The following is a 22453-nucleotide window of genomic DNA, read 5'->3' on the forward strand; positions in this document are numbered from 1 at the left end:
TTTCAATGAAGGCAATAAAGTATTACTTAAATTGATAAAGGCAACATACAAACTATCTGGAAAATAAGTTTTATTTTGAAATAATACAAACATCTTGGATAAAACAGAGGAAAAAAAAAAACATTTTGAATGTCTGTCAGAATCTTACACAAAAGAGCTGGAGTTTTTATAATCTGAAAATCAGAGTGCAAAAATGTCCACTCACTTCAGAAGGAACCTACATTAAAAATATTATCATTAAAAAAAAAAAAAAAAAATGAAATAGCTCTTTACCAAACACTAAAGTAATCCAGAAAACAATCATAAAATAATACGAATACCCCTCGCATTAAATGCTTTTCATGACTTCACATGTGTTCTTCAATTTTTTGAAAGAGTTGTTGTTTTGCGGAACCTCTTCTATAAAAAATTAAATAAAATAAATGAATAAGATTTTCACACATGCACACAAAACTCTGCAACAGGGTACATTTTACACTATAAAAGAGTCACTGTTGCTTCCCTGTAACTCTCTACCCCTTCTTCTCTTTTGTCACAGTGGTGGTTACTTTGCATATCTTCCCTATGAAACAGAGTGATCCGGCACGTGACTGATCACATGGTGCAAGGTCACATGATGTGAGGACAGCCACCACTGAAAGTACACCGAATATGGCACTCGCTAAAATGTTTGTTCACTTGACTTAGTCTTATCTTAGCATTCTTCTGAGTACTCATGGATGATTCAGCACTGAAAGTGACCAGGACAAATATGCATAGTTTTTGTCTACTTGACCTGATTTCACCTGGAAAAAGAACACAGAACTTACAGGGTCACTCTAGCTCTTTGAGGGATAAGCAGAGGAGCTCTCGGCTCTGTTCTCCCACAGATTGCGCTTGCTGGAGATGTCCACCTTCCTCAAGTCCTGCACGAGCAAACAAGACATAATGATAGGGTGGTGGTATTAAGATCCGCCACGGTTTAGAGGATTAAAATAGATCTCTCTCTCTCTCTCTCTCTCTCTCTCTCTCTCTCTCTCTCTCTCTCTCTCTCTCTCTCTCTCTCTCTCTGGCCAGCTTCAAGTTCGGATACCTCAAAACCACTACAGAGCGTTGAGAGCTAGCAGCATGTCAGTTATGTTAAAGCTGAACAATTTGTAAAACAACCAAGCAAATGCTCCAGAGAGGTTAGCCTGTAACTCTCTACCCCCTCATGGATAGCGATTTTACAGCAGCTAGGGCAGCACTGCAAGATCGCTACCTAGGCAAACCACAGTGGTATTGCAGATACTGCAATTGAAAAGCTCTGTAAATGCAGTAGATCATTACCGTGGGGCCAGGAGATTTCTCAGACCTCTGTGCTTTACTGATCCAGCGGTTGATTCGCTCGGAGATCCCAGTTGAGAAGTCCAGGTTGTCCTGTCGGAGAGAGTCACACAGCATCAAGCCACATGCAGAACTGTACCCCGAGATAACCAGCTAGATTTTCATTCACACCTGAGATATAGGGCCCTGTCAGCCTATTTGGTGATACCTTCCTGCCGGTGGCGCTGTTTCTCTCCACACTCGTCGCCTCTCTTTCAAACACTCCCCGTTTTCTCGCGACCTCGTCCGCAAATAGGAAGCAGTCTTTACGAGATGCAGGGGGAGATTTCACCTGGTCCGATTTCTAAATGAGGGTGAAGAGAAACCTACCATGAGCAAATCTCACTCCTGACTGTGTGTCTGGTAACCTGTCATTAATTACACTGTAACTACACATGTACCGACATATTATTCACATCCCCCAGTTCTCCAATAGAGGAGTGGAGTAAAAGCATTGAAAACATGGCAGTGCTGCAGGACAGTCTGAGCAATGATCTTCTTCCCTACCTGTGCTGCCAGAGCCAACCTCTCCAGCTTTTCTTCAATGGTCCGAGAAGAGATTCTTAGCTTGGAGCTGTAGAGCAGAGCACGCATGTTTCAGACACGGCATAAATGTTAAATCTCAGGGTATTTTGAAAAGCAGTTAGAATAACGACCTGGTGACCTCATAGCTGTATGGACCAGGAATTCATAGTCACACAGTTGAATCTGTGAACCCTCCCTCCCATGAAATAACCACACCCAGTACATATTGCTCTGCGTTCATTTAGAAAATGCAACCCAACTAAGTCACACAATAGCCAGTTGCTTTAAAGTTTGGAATGCATATAATGCATCTTTTAAAAGCTTTCTGTACTCACTTCCTCTGGAAAGGTGGGGTGGATTCCTCATCACGTGTAGTCTCTTGCTGTAACAATAGAAAATATCCACGTGATTTTCAATGTGCACTGCAATGGCATTTATTCTGTACCAGTGGTCATAGCACAGGGTAGCTGCAATGATGTGAGTCACTGGTAGAATGAAACCGCAGTGGAAGCATTCTAATATTTTGACATAACAATGGTATCTATCATAATGGTATGAAAAAACACTCTCGGCCAAACTGCAGGAGATGGCATCTCTTATATAGCAAAAAGACACACCCTACACACAACACATTCACTTGTACTGTAGTGACACTACATGGGTAAAGCTTGGTTTTAAGACTTACCAGTGTAGGGTCAGAAAGTGGTAGGCGGTCAGATTTTGGTACAGGTACAATCAATTGCTATAGCCATAAGGTTTGTTTAAAATTTAAAGCAATGCTAAAGTTAATTATACATCCATTTTTTGACAACCTTAAACTGGAGACAGACAACCAATTTCTCTTAAAAGAAAAAAATTATTCACGACCAACAAGACAAAATGAGAAGTCACCACAAAGATGCACATGAACAAAAAATTACAAGATGCAGTGTATTGAGTATGATGAATATATCCGCATATTATTTTCTTAATGGGGGAAACACATGATAAATTACATTAAAAATGATGTCAAAGACTGGAAAATATGATCAATTCAATTTAAAAAGATGTAAATCACCAAAAAACATCTAACTTGCAAGGTTTGAACAGCATTTCCTGTTTTGTTAGTGGACGTTGTTTAGGCGAGGAAGCGCAGTACGCTGCGTGTCACTTGTTTTTTAATGCGTACCTGAAAATAACACTACCTTTTTTTCTACATGATTTCTGTTTTGTTGGAGGAGATGACATTCGCTTTTATTGTGACCATAGGATCCAATCAGCTTTAACAGTCGCCTCCCTCGCTGTTATAAAAAAAAGATTTTTTTTTTTTTTTTTTTTTCCTACTACACACAATGCACCCTGTAGTGTCGCTTTTCTCGAGATTTTCGACAGCTTCCTTTACTTGGACACTTCACTGCCCTACCTTTGGTAATCTCTCCGTCTTTTCTTCTTTGGTTCTGGAGGGGATCCTGAGGCTGGAGCTGTGGAGAACATCGTGCAAAGGAGTGTTACAGTAGACTGCATCTTTAAACAGAGGCTTGCTTCCTCTTCTTATTCAGGTACCTATCTCTGGTTTCAGAGCTAGAAACACGTTCTTCTGAATGGGAAACTCATACAGGTATTACATGCATGTATGCACCTGTACAGCAAGTACAGGTTGAGTACTTTTGCAATAATATTTTTTGGCCGCTAGGAGTCAGTGTTGCTGCATGTGATAAACGTTGCTCACTTTCTATACTCACAGAAAAAAATGTTACTGAGGAATATTATGAAGTATTTCTTTCTCACCTCCTGTTAAACCGTGAGGTGGGGTCCTCGGATCTTGACGTTACCTGTAAACAATTGGAATCTATTCATATAACAACAGAAGAACGTGACTGAGATGCATAAGCTGGCAACAAAACAAACAAAAAAAATCATCTAATCTAGTGGACTGAAAAAACCACATGCACAGTAAATAAACTGGCTAATCATTACTATCCTATCCAGCCCCAAAACAATAATTAACTTTAGAATTAGTCCCATATTTATACACTGCTACCCAATGCTAGAATTAACTAAATATTATTTCCTGATTGCTTGCTGAATGTCCTACAATAAGCATCTACTTTTCAAACATGTACAGCAGAATTTAATTATCAACGTTCTACCAAGGTGATGCGCGTTCCAATCTGTTGCATTCAAGAAGGGATCAACAAACTGAACCTCAGAGTGATGCTTACCCTGAAAGAGGTGGCTCTGGAAGGGAGATTTCTGATCTGCACCTCCTCCACCTGCATTTTAAACATGCACAATTAGAACCAGATTACTTGTCAAGTGTCCACAGACCAGGCAAGACTCCCTAATTCTGAGCCAGTGGTGGAACGACCTCCCCACGGATATCAGGACTGCTCAGCCGCTGACCACCTTCCAGCACCTCCTCAAGACACACCTGCTCAGACAACATCTGTAAACCTCAACTCTCCACTATACTGGACTAGACGGCACCCAGTTGTACCAGTTCTTGCATTAGCTTGTACCTGCACTGAACTGCTCCATACCTCGCCGCATTCTCGTATCTGATTTTACTCTTATAGGTAACCGTACTCGTGTTTTTTGTATTTGCTCTTATTGGGAATTCATTCTCATCCATTTATCATGCTTACTACCTGCTCTTACTGGACTTTACTTGTATAAGCAGATATTTACTAGAAGTTATAACTGCTCTGAGTCAAACTTGCTCTTATTTACACCTTACCGTATTCTTTATTTTGCTCTTACTTAAATTTGATCTTAGTGTACTTTCATAGCTGCTCTTATCTGTATTATGATATTCTGTAATGTGATATTTTATAATGCAATACTTTGTACTGTGATACTTAAAAGTTTCCCATAGTAAAAGCATAGCAAAGTGTAATAAAGCATAGTGACAGCATGGTAAAGCATAGGTAAGCATGGTAAAGACCAGCGAAGGATAGTAAAGCATGTTAATAAACATGGCAAACCAGGATAAACTATGGTGAAACCAGGAAATCAATGCATTTACATTATATTTAAATAAGCAATTTGTTTTAGTTCAATATACGGCTGTCTTCTTAATGTACTGTAATACTGACACAGGTTAACGTCACTCTGACAGTCAGCATTTACAGAGAACAGAACCAAGTGAGCTTGCTTTTTTTTTTCTGTAACCCCTTTCCGATGTTGACCAGAATCCAAGTGATCACCTGTCTGTCTCAATTCTACCTGCTGCCCTGTCTCAGTGTTACTCACCACAGCCCCCTCAGTCCTGAACCTCCTCTCTCTCGGTGTGGACGTGGTACCCACCGGGGTGGTGGGGGAGGAGAGATTCTTAGTCTCAGCTGGGAACTCCTGACTCTTATCTAGGGAAATGGACAGGGAGCTGCAAAGAAAATAACCAGTAGTCAAAAGTCAAAACATTAATAGAAGTTGAAATGTGATAGGATAGCGTTTCTAATGTAAATTAAGCTTTGACACAACGTTTAACACAATTATATGAGTGGATCACAGCTATGTAACAGCTTAAGCACAGCTATTACATTGTATAGCAGTGTTTAAGCAGTACAACAGTTAATCTTGTATCTTTATTTAAATACAACACTGTCTTTTAAGGCCAAGTGACATTTTAAAGACAAAGCGAAGACTAAAAGCAAAAAGGGAAGCTTCAGCTATTAATCTGTACATTATCACAGGGTTATTTGTTATATTAATTTCTGTTTTCAATCCGCAGAGCAGTGTCTATACAACGGGATCAAAACTGAGAGGTCTGCATGGGTTCTGTTAAAGGAGGGCGCACTGAAAGCAAAGCCATGCCAGTAAAATGCAAGCCGCAATCTCTTTTATGACATGCATAGATGTTCTCTAGAGTGACAGAGTCCCATCAGGCTGGTGTATTGTGTAGACTGCATTGTAATCTGGGTACCTCACGAACTTCCCGGAAGGAGATTTTATCGGTGTTTTTACTGGTTCATGGTTGGTTACAGTTTCTGTTCCAGCACAATCAATCTGCAAATAAAGAGTGTCAAGTGCAAAGATTTTTACTAAAATATATTCAAATGGATTTCTTTTAAAGACACACACACACACAAAGGGGCTTAATGAATTTCACTAAACACAATAAAAATATGATTCTCAAATCCACAACTGAGCATTAACATGCTATCAGAATAATAATAATAATAATAATAATAATAATAATAATAATAATAATAATAATAATAATAATAATAATACATTTGTATCTGTGTAGGGGGTCTTGTGTAATCTGATCCTAAATCAGATTTTGATAAGACCTCTGGCAGAGTAAAGTGATTTCCGATCAAGCGTAATGGACACAATGAACACAGATCAATGTTCTCATGTTTTCTATGCCACAATGCAATGTGCTCTCACCCTGGATTTCTCTAGTCCTGTGGAGTTCCTTAACACTCTCTGAACTCCTCCCATGGAGTCTTTCTGAGCCTCTGTGTCCAGCCTGCCTCCCTGTCCCTCTCTCTGGGCTTTGCTCTCGACGGCCACCCTGCCTCTCTGTCCCTCTCCCTTAGCCTCCATCCTTCCTCTCTGCCTCTCTCCCTCAGCCTCCACCCTGCCTCCATTCCCCTCCAGGCTGCTGGGCTCCTCCTTCTGCCTCATCAGGGTCTCTAGGTGCCTCTTCTTCCTGCGCTCATCGCGTGTCTTCAGCATCTCCAGGAACGCAAGGTTTTCTGGATCAGCCTCTTCCACCTTATCTTGATCCTGGGCACTGTGGGGCATGAGAAAGAGATCAGATTCAGTTCCTAATTAATAATCTATTAAATGTGTTCAGGAACTAATCTCACACTATAGATGGTCATTATTTTCAGGGACATTTTAATAACTAAGCTTTTTAAAAACAAACAAAAAAAAAAGTGAATCTACAGTGTGGTTGCTAGTTACAGGGACCCAATACAAGCCATATACATGTCTTTCAGATAAAAAAGCTATTAGCTACAGCATGCAGCCAAAAGGGCAGACAAAATATTAAGAAGTGATTAGTGCAGCAATAAACTGCCAAATAAAGATGGCTTGTGATCTACAATGATAAAATGTGCTTTTGGCGTTGTGTCTTCAGATGTAAATTTGCATGCAATATTTCTATTTGTATCAGAAAGAGTTTAATTGTTCCCCCTGAATTTAAAAAAAAAATACCCTAAGGTGGAATTTCAGTAGCAATGACATGACTTGGAAACCCATTCCATACTCCCAGCAGTCCTCCCCTCTGTTCTGAATCTGTCTCCACTACTGGTCCTGGTCTCTGGTTCGAAACAGTGACTGGCTGGTGTAGACTCCTTTTAAGTTTTAAAAACTTTGATCGAATCCCCCTTCTATTCTAAAAGAGTCAGTTCATTCAACTCAACCTGGAAGGAGAGTTTCTCGGTGGTTTTACTGGTTCATGGTTTGCCACAGTTTCTGTTCCAGCACCTTCCATCTGAAAATAAATAGCATAAAATGTCAAGATTTTTACTAAAATATATTAAAATGTATTTCTTTTAAAGACACACATACAAAGGGGCTTAATGATCTTGTTAATTTCATTAAACACAATAAAAATATGATTCTCAAATCCACAACTGAGCATTAACATGCAAACCTGCACAACTGTAATAGTAAAGTAAATAATAATAATAATAATAATAATAATAATAATAATAATAATAATAATAATAATACATTTGTATCTATGTAGGGTCTTGTGTAATCTGATCCTAAATCAGATTTTGATAAGACCTCTGGCAGAGTAAAGTGATTTCCGATAAGGCGTAATGGACACAGTGAACACAGACCAACTTTCTCATGTTTTCTATCCCACAATGCAATGTGCTCTCACCCTGGATTTGCTTCGTCCTGTGGAGTCTTTCTGAGCCTTTGTGTCCAGCCTGCCTCCCTGTCCCTCTCTCTGGGCTTTGCTCTCGACGGCCACCCGGGCTCTCTGCCTCTCTCCCTCAGCCTCCACCCTGCCTCCCTGCCCCTCTCTCTCTGGCTCCGGACTGCTGGGCTCCTCCTTCTGCCTTGTCACGGTCTCAAGGTGCCTCTTCTTCCTGCGCTCATCGCGTGTCTTCAGCATCTCCAGGAACGCAAGGTTTTCTGGATCAGCCTCTTCCACCTTATCTTGATCCTGGGCACTGTGGGGCATGAGAAAGAGGTCAGCTTCAGTTCCTAATTAATAATCTATTAAATGTGTTCAGGAACTAAGCCTACAATGTAGATGGTCATTATTTTCAGGGACATTTTAATAACTAAGCTTTTTTTTTTTAAAACTTGTCTAACTGTCTTTCGAGTCCCTTATACTTCTTGTATAGATTGACTGGTTTTGCAGATTTTGTTTTGAAGTATGTTTATATTGCCTCCACACAGTAGATTCACTCCCTGTGCAGCAGGTATTAGGGTCCCACCTGACACCACCTAAAAGTCCAGTAAAGAGAATTTCAGGTTTCAGGTGGGGCCCTAATACCCGTTACACAGGAAGTGAATCTACAGTGTGGTTGCAGGTTAAATGGACCCGATATAAGTCATATACATGGCTTTCAGATCATAAAGCCTGTTATATTAGCTACAGCGTGCAGTCAAAAGGGCAGGCAAAATATTGTTGATAAGAAACGATTAGTGCAGCAATAAACTGGCAAATAAAGATGGCTTGTGATCTACAATGATAAAATGTGCTTTTGGAGCTGTGTCCTCAGATGTAAATTTGCATGCAATATTTCTATTTTTATCAGAAAGAGTTTAATTGTTCCACCCAAATTTAAAAAAAATACCCTAAGGTGGAATTTCAGCAGAATGGGACTGAATCCTGTCTAGCTGTAGTCTACTGAAGATATTTCTAATGGTTTTATCCTGACCTGTGTGGTTTCTGCTCCCCAGGTTCATTGGAGCTGCTGTCGGGGGGCTCTGTGGTGGTGCTGGCGCTCCGAATCCTTCTTCTTCTCTCCCGCTCCACCTCCTCCTCATCCTCCACTGTCCACTGTCTCGTCAGACTGCGGGGAGAGAGGACAGAGAGCTTCAGTCAGGCTCAGGATTTGATTGGATAGTCCCAGGTCTAAACATTATCATACCCGCCAACGCTGCTGAAGAACTAGCACCAAGCAATTTAATGCGAGATTCAAGGACCCTCTGGCACCAGTTTTGACAGTCTTTGCTTAGGTTTGTTGCACCTGAACAGCAAAGCGCTACAGTGCCTCCAGTGGCAAGTGTGTACAGTACAATTCGTCTTTCACGGTATAGGAGAATGTGAGTCTTATACTTCTCGTTCACTCAAGTTAACTTTGATGTGCGATTATGATATGAGTTAACTGATAAGACAAACTATTGCAAATGAATGCAATAGGGTTAATGTGAATTTTAGTGGCAAATTGAAAAGGTGCCACGGCTGTGCCAGTGTGTGTTTTGGTATGTAGAACAATGAAACTGTGTTATTGTTGTGATACTATGGCACAGAAGGCTTGTGTAGTTGTCGTGGTGTTACATTTCTTTTGTTATGTCACAGCTCTGCCATTGATGAGAATGTGCTATAACTGCACACGTTACTTTAGCATTAGATGTCAGTTTAATAAAAGCACCAATCAACGAGGAACTGAACTAGGATTAACAGATCTCTATGGCATCATTTGATCTGACTGGCACCCTTGGTCTGGTATCTGATTGCTGCTAATCAGAAAAGCCACAATTCCTGGGATTTTGCACTGTTTGTCTCAGCACAGTGCTTCAGCTGAGGGACGACACTATGCAAACCATCTTGAGATGCTGCGTCTCCAGTTAAACGGTGACTCCCCAATGACTTTTGAATTGATCGCTTCAAGCTTTTCAAAGACAAACCCTTTCAAAACACAATACATTCGTGACTCCTCACACTTTGGCAGTCACTGTACTACAATGCAGAATACAACATGTGTTCAAAGCTGTGCTAATGCCTCCGACAAAGGATTTTGCTTGGGTATAAAAGATGACTTTTAGAGCTCTGGGAAAATACCAATCAAACCAGACTACGGCAACAGAAATGTGAAAGAGTTACATTTCAGATCCCATTTTAATTTGAAAACTGTAGCCACACTGCAAGAAAAGAATTAGCAATAAGTAATATGATTATATTAAAATTAATTATTCGTTTTTTAGGCCAAATGTTAGGTGAAAATGGGTAAAAACACACCTCTTGCTTTTGTAAAACACACAAAGGTTTTAGCCTTCCATTCTTTGACTATAGTGTGCACGTGTAATTTGTTTTGCCAGGGAAGGCTGTCATTTTGTTATATATATTGAACGTGTGGTACATACCTCAGTAATATGCAGTATTGTTAAAACCATGTGATTGCTATTCACTTCAGTACAACCCCATTTTTAAAACATGATGATGGCACATTACTGTATGCATGGAGTGTGAATATTGTATAGCGAGCACATTTTCTACTTGTGTACAAACGACAACCTTTTAGTCATCTCAGTTGCACCACCTCTCCCAGCAGTGATACTGTGTGTGAACTCCCACACAACATATGGAGTGATTAGACACCAGGAAGCTGCCTGTTAATCATTTCAACTGTAGCACGCATTGTTTTTACCCAGGGGGGAGCGTCATCCTCTTCTGCAGCCGAACAATAGCATGACTGTGGGCATCTATTCTATTGATTTAAAGGCACATGTTTATGTTGCTCAGCAAGAACTTGACTGTAAGAGCTACACTTCTGCACAGCGTGCGAATGCAATTGTGAAAAAAAAAAGAAGTACAGAGACCATTTAAAGACAGGTGTCTATACAGCGAGAGCACTGTGTTATTTCTATACCTAATTTCATTTAATAACAAAAGGAAAACGTACTTTCAGAAACTAGATTTGGGAAACCCCTGTACATTTTCTAATTGAACTTGTTCCATTTAAAGTCACAAATAGGGTTTTGAGTTCTTATTTGAATGGTTCTTCTGTGCTCCTGTACAGGAGAACTAATGCTAGGGCAAATACCATTGCCTTCAGTCTTCTGAATGACTATATATATGTATGTGTGTGTGTGTGTGTGTGTGTGTGTGTGTGTGTGTGTGTGTGTGTACAGTTTATAAACTCGACCTTTGGTCTCGTAATTTATGATGTCACAGAAACCCTAGATGGAATCATTTTCCTGTAACTCACTGAAGCCCATCTGTTATATATATTTCATTACAAAACTTAATTATGTTGCAAACTTCTTGTTTTATCAAATTAGTTTTTTTTTTTTTTTTTTAACAACTCAAAGAAAATAGTGGTCTTTTTTAAAAGAAAAAAAAAAAAAAGCTTTTTTGCATTTTTCAAAAAACCCATTGAAATCACAAAATGAAAACAACCCCAGTGTTATTTTTTTTGCAACATTGATATTGAAATAATGGAACCTATGCAAAGAAGATACCTCCTACACATTTGCTTACAATGGCTAAATGTTACCTCAATATCACATTTAAATCATATGTTACCATTAAATATCATATTACTTACAATCTTACACATGCGCCCCCTTATACAAGCTTACCTTAGTAAAAGCATAGCAAAATGTAATCAGTCATAGTGAAAGCATGGTAAAGCACAGGTAAGCATTGTGAACATTGTAAAGAACAGTGAGGAAGATCACATTACTAAACATGGCACACCAGTGTAAACTCTGTTAAATGCACAGTATATGGGAAAAGCATGGGAAAACTGCACATCTCACAGTAAACTGTAATAAGGGTCTGTGAAGCAAATGTACAGTTTATATAAAATATTAAACAAATGGACCCCTTCCTCTATTTCAATTACAATAAACTTACAGCAGGGTCTGGTTCTCAAACAGTTAAAGAAAATGAAAGTAGAGAAGTTTACAGTACCTGGACAGAGCTGACCAGTTCTTTCGACTAATGGACATTTCCCTTCTTGTTTTTTTTATTATTTTCAGTTCAGTTCCAGTAAGCCACTTTAGTCTGCAGTCACACAGCTGAGCATGTAAAGGAAGTGCCTTAAATAAAGTTTAACAAACTTTCCATAACTTGCCAGTGCTTTGTGCTGGCGCTCTGCTCTAGGTCTACCTTTACCCTAAACTGCCTTCCTGGGAAGTCACATGACCTGCTACCTTTGTTCTGCTCCTTAATTTACCTATTAGCAGCACCTTGCAAATACACTGCAGCAACGAGTCGTGTCGATAACAGGTTAGATGGACAAGCCTCTAAATGCTTTTTCTATTTGAACATTTCAACAGCTGCTTTTTTTTTAAAAAAGTGCTGAATTATGTATTTACTGGTTTATTCATATTTACTAATGCATATCTAGCTCTTGTTTGTCAACACACTTGGCGATAGGTTTAGTGTAATTAGATGCATTTTACTGTACTGTAAATTCCACTGTAGATAGCAGACTAGTAGCATGACTATGACTAAAAAGGCTAAATCCAACATTTAAGTCTTCAGCACTTTAATAGTTTCAACACTGCACACCTTCAATTGGAAATGGTTTGTTAATTCTTAGAAAATTCCAAAAGCTATATATAAAAAAAGTGGTCACGATAAAGGCCCTCAGGTTTAGTAAAGTTGTGGTATTTCATCATTTTATGAATATGACCTTAACTCTCAAAATCAAGATCCTGTTAAACATAAACTTATATGGTTTAATAGTAAATTACTTTATGGAACAGATAAGCCACAACTGCAGGTTAATTACCTCTGAAACTGAAATCCCTTAAGAATTACCACTTGAACATTTGAAGCAGACTTTAGCAGATAATACACCTGGTAATAAAGTAGAAACGGTTTTAACAGCTACCTGTTTTAATACCAATGACTCCCTCCAGCCTTTATAGATGCTATTCAGTTATATTTTCACAAAACTTACCAGTCACGCAGAATAAGAAACTGCTGGAGAACTATAGAGATTATGAATGTGTGCTCCCTCCATTTAAATAAATACAAGATTATTAAATCTTTATTAAATGTGAATGAAATGACAGTCTACTTTTTACTTTCAAGTTTTGCAGAGTAAATATGCCAGTTGTGATGGTTCATGATAGCAGTTACTGTATGTGCACAAACACAAAACATTATTCCAAATTGTACCGAATTTGGTGTTTTCGTATTTGCCCTGAACTCATAGAATAAAATGCAAAGCTCATTTGCCCACTAAGAGATATGCTTTAAGTAAAGATACCATTGGAGTTAAAGGAAAATAACAGGGCCAGTTGAAATAAGTTATTTCCAGCACAATGGTTGGTCCAGTGTTCTTTCTGCACAAATACTCAAAACTACTGGGATAAATAAAGCCTTCAAGCTAAAAACTTATAACAGAAGGATTTTGTAGAGATCTTTGTTCATTTTTTGCTTCAGACATATGGTCGGCAATTAAAAAAAAAACAGGCACTTAAGCATTAAACTTCTAAAATAATTCTTATTTTAGCTTTGTTAACCTGGATATTTTAATAATTCACTGCATTTACAGTACGCTTACCACACAGTTCGGAAGTGTATTTTGAACCAATGTTTTGGCTTGATTTCTTAGTGTTACAAAGTCTGTGTGTTGGTCTAATAAACCGAAGCTCGTCTTTCAAAAATCAAAATTGATCTAGTTATTTATAGAACAATAGCAAGTGGAAAGTTACTAGCAAGTTTAGTGGTGTCCTGTCTGAATGGCTCAATCAGTCTTGTTCACACAGTGAAGCTGTAACAGAAGACATGCCCTTCTTCCAAGCCTGCCGGTCGAATTAGTGGAGATATAAAGAATGTTTTTAGGAATAAAATATATTTGGATATTCATGGAACAAAGAAACAGAAGAAGGTAGGTAGGCGCTGGTAATGAATAGAGCCAAAAGGGTTAAGTTGCTGCTCTTAATTCTTTCTGTCCTGAAGCTATTTCAGATAATATCTCAACAGGCGTATTCTACCTGCATGAACCGCACCCTTATTCGCAACTGAAGAGTGGCCGCGGGAGCGCCACAGTACTTTGACCCCGGCAATTCAAAGATTAAACTCCTGGCACGGCTTGTTTATGTGGAGTTCCTGGCAGTGTTTGAGTATAATAACAATACTGGTAAATGCACAGCTTGGGACAAGCGTGGTAAACTGAAAAACAACACAAGCATAGCCTTGAAGATATCTTGTTGCTTTCTCCTTTGAGACATTGCAGCGCCATTGTTTCAGAAATATATATATATTAGACACCCACACTTGATTGTGGACAAGTGTTCTCCTACTTTAGAGCAAGCGGTCTTGTATAACAGGAGACAATCTTGTCAGCAGATTTTATCATTTAAAATTTGGTTCTTGAGGTTCTATACCATAAGCCACTGCTTCACGGACAGTGGTTTTACTGGTAGATTTATAGTTCCTGACTGTAGCCCAAAACAACTTTTCCCCAAACTGTTGTACCCCAGGGTCACTTCATTTAGTATCCAAGTGCTTCTAACCAGGATTTTTTTTAATGTGGGTTTGAGGGTGCAAGCACCCCACTTAATATTATTACCATACCCCACAGAACATTTGTAAAATGCACAAAAGTTGCACTGCACAAAGTTCCACCTCTGGTTTAATTAGTAAGCATGCTGGATAGTCTGCCAATAATACTGGGTACAGCTTCAGTTTTCACTGCTTACTTTTCCATGTCTGAGTAGTGCTTAAGGTAAGAATCCTGATGGTGTATAAACAGCTGTTCAAGCCTTCAGAGTAGAGCCAGGCGCAGGTGATTTGCATATCAGTTAGCTCAGTAACCCTATGCCTCAGTGTTATAGTATATACTTATAGACGGTGTAACGCATGCAAATGTGCGGCAAACCAGTTTATTCAGACAAGTGCTGTGAAATTAACACTGACTCCATTGTTACCATCCCTCACCTAATCGACACTCAGCATCACTAGCACAGGGGCACTGCCAAATTTAACAGTGCACAACAGAAACTGGATCATGTATCTCTTTGTAGTAGTAATCAGCAATACTCTGACCAAAAAGTGAAATTCACTGCTTAGGTCCATTCGTACTACCTGAGCACTACAGACACTAAGAAGCAGGCTGAGTGCAATAGGCAGTGTTTGTACTTAGTAGTACTGCCAGGTCTTGGATGATACTGAATGCACTGCTGTTAACTGAAGGCTTGGTTTCTGGCTGTACTAAGTGCAGTAGTATTTAGGAGTACAGTACGACCCCTGTAATCAGCTTAGTTGTCGTGCCTGGTTGTTGTACTGGTGTAGTAAGTTGTAGTTACATATAAGAACAAGAAAGTTCACAAATGAGAGGAGGCCATTCAGCCCATCTTGCTCGTTTGGTTGTTAGTAGCTTATTGATCCCAGAAGAAGCTTCTTGAAGGATCCCAGGGTGTCAGCTTCAACAACATTACTGGGGAGTTGGTTCCAGATCCTCACGATTCTCTGTGTGTATACTGTAGAATGATGTAGCAGCTTTAGTCCACACTGTTTATGAACCCAGTTCTTGTCATTATTGTGTCATACACTGGATTTTATTCATAATTAGGGCAGGGGTAATTAAATAATGCATGCAATGCATTTGCCTAAGGCACTGCGGTCTGAAGAATGCAAAGGAAATACATTTAGAACAAGAAAAAAATTCAACACATTTTATTATTGCTGTATTATGCAGACAGAAATTCCCTTGGTGTAATATTTGGTCATCGTTATGCTTATCAGATTAGCTGAAACAAACAGTGGCATTTCAAATGTTCACCAATAGCAGATAGAGAGTTAAAAACAACATTGTATCAAATGAAATGCCGACAATACCAAACTACCATTTGAGAGTGGCTGTAATATTCTTAATGGAAAACACACATAGCCAGCAGACACTTCAATCAATGGCCATTTTCTAAAAGACCCAGATTAAATCAAAATGCAATGATCTGCCGAAGCAGCTACGCTGCTATACAAATGGCAGTACAATATAGTTCTGCCGTGGCTATAGCGGCGCTATAATCAATTTATTTCAGGTCTAAATGTCTTCCTGTAAGCTAGACATTCTGCTCCTAACAATCTAAGGTATACTATGAGCAGTCTTTAGACTGAAACAGAGGGCTGTGTTCATGCAAGCACGACTATGTCAGTGAATGTAAAGGGACTGCGTTTTACTGACACAATAATCACATATGAATGAAGCCCCAAGACAGCTAAATTCCCTTTCTGTGAAATTAAAGGGCAGCTGTATACAATGTCAGCTGTCAAAAACAAAGCTTACTGGTTGATGTTTTCATGGTTTATGCCCATTACATTGGACAACCAGAGATAAGAGTCTCCCTGAAAACAGCAACCAATTCAATTTTATTCTAGGGTGGAGTCCCCACTGATAACAGACCTTATGATAAACAGAATTTAAAGCAAACACACAGCAGATTATGCATATTTTTTTCAGCTAAAGCCAGATTTTTTAAATATCCACTATAGCAATTATACACACGCATCGGTTCACTACGTCACGGTCCATCCCAGGTTTCACCCCAAGCTATCTGAAAAACAAAAAAAACAGATGGACCTCAAATTAAATGGAAAACATGTTCCTTCAAAAAATACGTTTTTTATCGTTCACATTTTCACAGTGTGTGCCCCGCCTTTAAGGTGGCTCCTAACACAGGCCACTTCTACAATGAGACATGTCTGTGCAGGTAGTGCCTGTGTAAATATTTATAAGCAAAAGAAATGAATAATGCCTGTACTATTGAGGACAGACTGGAGTAGATTTGAACAGACAGGTTTCAGTTTCATTCAGCCTAAAAAATAATCCTGATGTGTTTTTTGAAAACCGCATCAAGACCGGAATTCTTTTGTGTGAGTAATCAACAGTTATGGACCATGTATGACAACATAATACAAATAATATAAGTGTTATTTAATAAATCGACAGCATGTTTTATCTTTTTGTCAGTCTCTAACTATTGTGTATAAAAATAGCCACTGTTCAGGTCATTAAAATGAGGCTGCTCACTGCATTACAGCAGCCCCATCTTTGCTTAGCCACTGAGACCTGACAGATTAAAAGTTTTCAGCTACTCACCCTCCTATTGTGGGGGGGCAGATGCAGCATCGAACATCTTCTTCCTGCCTTCCATCCCAGACATGGCTTCCACATTCTTCCTCCAATCACGCACCTCCACTGGTCTTTCCTGAAGGAGAGAGGGGTGAGAGGGGTCAGGGAGGCGGGCTGTTAATCTGGAATGCCAAAGACCGCTCTAAATCATACCATTCGGAGGCAAATCTACAAGAATAAAACACCACCCTGATAAAGCATTCTGCTGCTTGTGTTTCCCAGCAGTAGCCCTACCTTCTCAGCATCTTCCTTTTTGACAGACTTGAGGTTGGCTCTGAGGTCCATGGAGACCTTGTGCTTGGAGCCCAGCAGCGAGCGCAGGATGGCGTCGGCAGAGACCCGAACTCGCCTCAGATTGGGTCGCTTGAACTTCCCTCGCAGGTCGAACACCTTCAAATTCAGATCCTGGATCTGGTCAAGAGGGGTGAAGGGAAACATTTAGAGGGTTTTCTAGTCTATGCATATCGGTCCAAGTTAATAATAAAAGCCCTGCAGTTCTGCATTGGCGAGTATAACTGAATGTGTTACAGGTGGATGATTTGAAAATGGAACACTTGATCCCACATAGACCCAGCTCGTACCTCTCTGGTGTTGTGAATGACTTTGGCCTCAATGTCGTACCGCTCCTCATCCACTATATCGATTTTGGAGTGCAGCTCCCGGCACAGCTCCTGCAAGGGAACGTAACATAGACACAGGCCGGTAACTTAGTTAGCAGAACAGTTTGGTTGAATCTCATACTAAATTCAGGCCATAAAATGCTTGTCTTTTTCTGCAGCCTTCAATGTTGGAGTACAACTAACATTCTCAAATTGATTGGCAGCTGACAGCACTGCACAGGAATACATTGTGTGGGGTTGTGGCTCAATCTACACCCTGCTCAAATATATAAAAAAATGAAGGAATCAATACTACCGGAATTGCAAGGAAGCTATAACCATATGGAAGTATTTTTCAGTATTAGACTGGAAGTACGCTGCCTTTAAAGAATATTTTGTCATGCTTTTTTCCCTTTTTCTCAGGAAGGCGAGCGTTGACTTGGAGCTGAAGAGGTTTTCTGGGTTGCTCACCTGCAGCTCTCTGAAGGAAAGCCCGCCGGTGCTCAGAGGAGGAACTCTCTCTGTCAGGTAGCGCTTCTTCTCCTCCTCCTTGTCAATGATCTCCTGCTCAAGAGCTTCTTTCGCCCTGGCCAGCAACAAGCTCTGCACAAGGGGAGAGGGGGGGACTCCTCATGAACACCATTAACATAGGTGCAGACTCCATGGGTACTCTGGGGCTCAAGCACCCATGGAGGAAAATCAGCACAGTTTTAGTGTTATGTGATAAAGGTGATTAATGATCTGTTAAAAAAATCTGACTTAAAAAAAGGTCCTGCATAGTGCAAATCCATTTCTCATTCCACAACTATACAGATCCGTCAATCAGAACTATTGGAGCTATTAAAAATCAAAATGTTAAAGTCAATCAAGTTACGTGAATGACTTCAATGTGCAGATTAAAACGTCAATCAAGACATGTTTGCGGTTATAACGGAGCAGAAAACATTTCAAAGCCCCTATGCCATCAAACGCCCGACCCATTCCACTGCCGTCATTGTTAACAGAGAGCTAAAGAAGCCATTTGTCTTGTAACAGCTATGAGGTTCCTGAATCCAGTTCATGTTTTCGCACTCACCTTGAGCATCAGCTTGCGCGAGGCAGTGATCTTGGGTTTCCTCTGTTAAAGAAAAGGAAATAAAACCTGTGTTTAAAAAGTTGCATTGTGAGTTCTTGTTTAAACCCACTGGTTGCTGAACAGTACAGTTGACCAAAATCCTTAGAAATACAGTGATCTAATGTCTAATGTGTTGCTTGCAACATTTGGCAGAGGCAAAAGTAATATGCTAGTTACAGAATATAAATGTATAATGACAAGCAAATATATATAATATATAATATATTTATTATAATATATAATAAATATATAAGGCTTCATTAAATATTATAGACAGAAAGATAAATTGATGGATCTTACCTCTTGACTGCAAAAGAAATTGAAAAACAGTTTATTATCAATATAACAACAGGTAAAGCAAACAATACATTTTACTGTGACATCTCACGAATACCATTACAATACCCAGGTATGATAACGACTAACTGGAACAACACTATCTATCTAACAGGAGTTCTGCTGGTGCTATCTGGTGGCTAGATATTGTAATTGCAGTTTTGTTTTAAAGAATATTTTAGAACAGACACCAAGGAATTATCTGTGATTATATTCCTGCATATCCTACTGCATCTTGGCTTTTCTCACCATTGCAATGATGTGTATGGTGTGCTGTGTATAACAGTGAATAGACAGTGGGCTTGCACTGCAGCTGGTGTACTTACTTTTGCTCAGGCATGTTGGCAGCTGAAGTTCACCCTACCAGAGAAAAAGAAATCAGTGCATCAGTATTACAGTTACATGGGATTCTTTCACCAGAAGTCGTTCTCAATGACTAATTTCAAGTACCTGCTATTGAGTGGCTATTATGAGAATCTCTACTGGTTAGAGAAGTAATCAGCCATCCTTCCTTATGTACTAATTTGGGTAGTCTGCCTGTCTTGTATGTTTCCTACAGTATGTTCGTACGTCAGCTAGTATTTAAGAGTATTTAGGTTTCCTTATCTTCAGTGGACCCTTATCAGGCTGAGATGGCTGAGAACAGAGAAGCCCGACAATGTGTTGCCTCGGCACAGCTTATCTGGGACCCTTCGTTTAGTGTGACAGGCAGCACTCCTAAAAAGGAATCTTAAAAGCTCTCACTGAGGGTGGCGGTGATGGAGGGTTGCGAGCATTCGGAGAATTCGAGAGAGATAACAATCCCTTTCTCCGGATCATTGGAGCAGCCAGCCAGCGAGAAGCCCCCCAGCTCTGTGCAGAACAGCACTCAAAATAGACCCTTGTTTTACCCTAATGAGCCATGTTCCGTGCTGTTGTTTCAGTGTATCTTCTCATGCTGGGGAAAATGCAAATCTATCGCAAAACTGCTTTCATCAAAATGAAATGAGAATTTACTGCAAATCGATTTGCTTTATATCATAATAGTTCCAGAAATAATTACAGTACTACCCCTGTACCTTAAACTATTTAATACACAGCATTGTATTTTACTAGAAATGCCTGCAATAGGCTGGTTTCCTAAGGAGGTGTGACAGATTTGAGTTTTTTTTTTTTTTTTTTTAACAAATTAACAATTTCAAATTGGTAACAAAATATGCATTCTTGTCACTATAATTCCATGAATAACAGTGTTTCCAAATAATAAAATACTGAGAAATGACAGTTTAAAAAATAATGAAGGATACCCTCCACACATATTATTATTAATGGATATTAATGAGTCTTATTATAATGAGTAGAATGTAGCATAAGGGCATGGCTGTTTATTCCAATCTGAATTCCATATAAATGAATGAATTTTGAGCAGACTGAGTGTTAGTTCATATGTACCTGAACTACAATGTAATGTAGTCTGCCATGTCATGTATGGCCTATCACTTGCACTTATTAGATATTCACTTTTTACTGTATTGCAGTCTTTGAGTAGGGTGTAGATTGAGCCACAAGCACACAAACTGCATGCTCACACATACACGCTCAGACTACATTTATTGGGGTGCATCGATATTGTAATGCATTTCTGTTGTTTATGATTGCTTCACACAGAATGCTGTTGTAAAAAAGGTTCTAGTATTCTAGTATATATGCAGGTTAATAAAATGCTACACACAGCACATTCATGTTAATTGAAATACAGTATATGCAATAGAATGTACCCCCTTTTTTAACTCTTATTCATACATATCCCCCAAACTTCTGATTCCATTTCCCCGGAGCAGTCTAGTTCATTGTTTTCCAGGACTGGAGTGCTAGATCAGTATAGTTCATATAAATGCATCTTACCTTGTCCTGGAGCAGACAGACACCGCGTGCACAGTGCACAGAGAGATGGAAGGTGAGGAGGAAGGCTCAGGACTATTTAACACAGGCTTGCGTTGTCCCCCAAGCCCGTCACTGGGTGCTATAAATAGAAACAGCAGTCCTGTCACACAAAGCCCTTTGTTATCCAACCCCTAAAATGATAAACTTCCCATGCCTTTGGCTGCTCAAGAGCTGTCTATCCACACTTGCTACTCTGTGTGCTGTGTGGAGCCAGAAAGACATCTGGTACCCCTTTTTTTATTCTTCCCTATGAAACACAATCAGCCTGAATCCACATTGTTCAATTTAACAAACAAAAAGAGGAGCTCCTTCGTGTTTTTGAATAACACAGCCATGAAGACACTATGGTTCAGTGACACCGTCACTATCTAAACACCAGGAATGGATGCATCTCACTGCACAGTTGTCTCTCCATACTATGGAGTAAGACCCTTTTTTGTGACAGAACAGGTCATTTTTGTTAGAGAATAAAAACATTTGTTGTAATCACGTGTCAGAGCTTTTTGACTCGCTGGGTGTTGGCCTCGCCCCTTCAAGACGCTATGTGCTACCTCAGAATCTTGACTGGCATCTCTCGACTGGCACTGAGAGATCGGCAGGGAGGCAGTTCAATTGCCCACCCTCCTGGTTGCAAGGATTTTCCTGTGAATCAAAATATCATACCTGCAGGTGTCTGCCAGAAACCTTGCATAGCTGTACATACTATGAAGAAACTTTGCTCATAAGATGAGGGTGTCAGTCAGCTAGGCTTGCTTTTGCTAACACATTTGCACTAACACAGCATCTAACTGCTTTTAACAAGCTTGACTGCCATGTATTTATCTCCTGAGGTCCTCTGACCCACCTGAAATATATCATATTGTATACTGTATGTAGTTCAGCTTGTCCAGAGGTCCTGACAGCCGCTATAGATCAGTGTGTTACCGGGGCTGTGGAACCCGAGGCAGGGCGTGCATGCATGAGTCCCTGTTAATCAGCAGGTGTTAGGAAGGCCATCACCCCAGGGGAGCTAGTGGCTCGCGCTGTAATGAACTTATTTATGAGTGGTGCTGAAAGCTGCGGAGCTGATGAAAGGAATGCCAGGGAATTGACTGGGTCCCTCCCGCTATACATAGACACAATAACCAGCTGACCTTACCACAGGCAGCGAGGGAGGAAGGGTAAAGGCAAATGCGCATCAGCCTGATGTGGTTTGGGGGAAAACCTCAACTAACATACACAGACTAGGGCGTATCTGTATCAGACTTATTAAACAAGGTTTTAATGTAGCTTCGGACCGGCCCCTCAGGCTACTGTCCAATTATTTCATCCCATTTTGATCCCCAATTTAGAATGTTCCTCTTTTCGCCACAACAGCTCAGGAGAATTCCTGAGAGACTCAGTTGTTAATAGATCCTGATTTCTTTGAAAACTGAAAATAAAACTAGATTGGGGTGTGTTCATCTCAATAGTGTTTCCACTGGAATCATTCAAAAAGGACTTTGCAATGATGAGCAACAACTCTAACATTACAAGTGATACTATTTTGGGTGTTTTGCTCCATTACAACATCTTACACTTTAGCGAGCAAGTGTCTTACTGGTATTAATAGCAGTGGCATTAAGAGCCAGCGTGTA

At 39.8% G+C, this 22453-nt stretch overlaps 2 protein-coding genes across 3 annotated transcripts; both read right to left on the reverse strand.

The window, feature by feature from the left end:
- Positions 1-62: 62 nt before the first annotated feature.
- On the reverse strand, positions 63-15134 carry LOC121299820 (ladinin-1-like). Its single transcript, XM_041227925.1, has 16 exons — positions 11687-15134; positions 8706-8840; positions 7694-7988; positions 7224-7294; positions 6241-6589; positions 5771-5853; positions 5101-5230; positions 4071-4121; positions 3637-3680; positions 3272-3329; positions 2205-2251; positions 1852-1918; positions 1514-1648; positions 1309-1398; positions 810-905; positions 63-399 (listed from the first exon to the last, which is right to left on the reverse strand). The coding sequence occupies exons 1-15, from the start codon at positions 11722-11724 to the stop codon at positions 819-821; spliced, it is 1680 nt and encodes a 559-aa protein (XP_041083859.1). The 5' UTR covers positions 11725-15134; the 3' UTR covers positions 63-399; positions 810-818.
- A 260-nt stretch (positions 15135-15394) lies between these two features.
- Positions 15395-20868, reverse strand: LOC121299822 (troponin I, slow skeletal muscle-like). Of its 2 annotated transcripts, none has more exons than XM_041227934.1 (9): positions 20799-20868; positions 19241-19274; positions 18879-18885; positions 18540-18581; positions 17936-18067; positions 17447-17536; positions 17100-17276; positions 16833-16941; positions 15395-16287 (listed from the first exon to the last, which is right to left on the reverse strand). In XM_041227934.1, the coding sequence occupies exons 2-8, from the start codon at positions 19252-19254 to the stop codon at positions 16837-16839; spliced, it is 567 nt and encodes a 188-aa protein (XP_041083868.1). In that variant the 5' UTR covers positions 19255-19274; positions 20799-20868; the 3' UTR covers positions 15395-16287; positions 16833-16836. The 2 variants fall into 2 exon arrangements, with proteins under 2 accessions (XP_041083868.1, XP_041083869.1); XM_041227935.1 differs by lacking the exon at positions 20799-20868 and adding an exon at positions 19365-19417.
- Positions 20869-22453: the final 1585 nt, after the last annotated feature.

Source organism: Polyodon spathula, chromosome 25 (genome assembly GCF_017654505.1).
Source record: "Polyodon spathula isolate WHYD16114869_AA chromosome 25, ASM1765450v1, whole genome shotgun sequence".
In the NCBI taxonomy this organism is placed as follows: Eukaryota; Metazoa; Chordata; class Actinopteri; order Acipenseriformes; family Polyodontidae; genus Polyodon; species Polyodon spathula.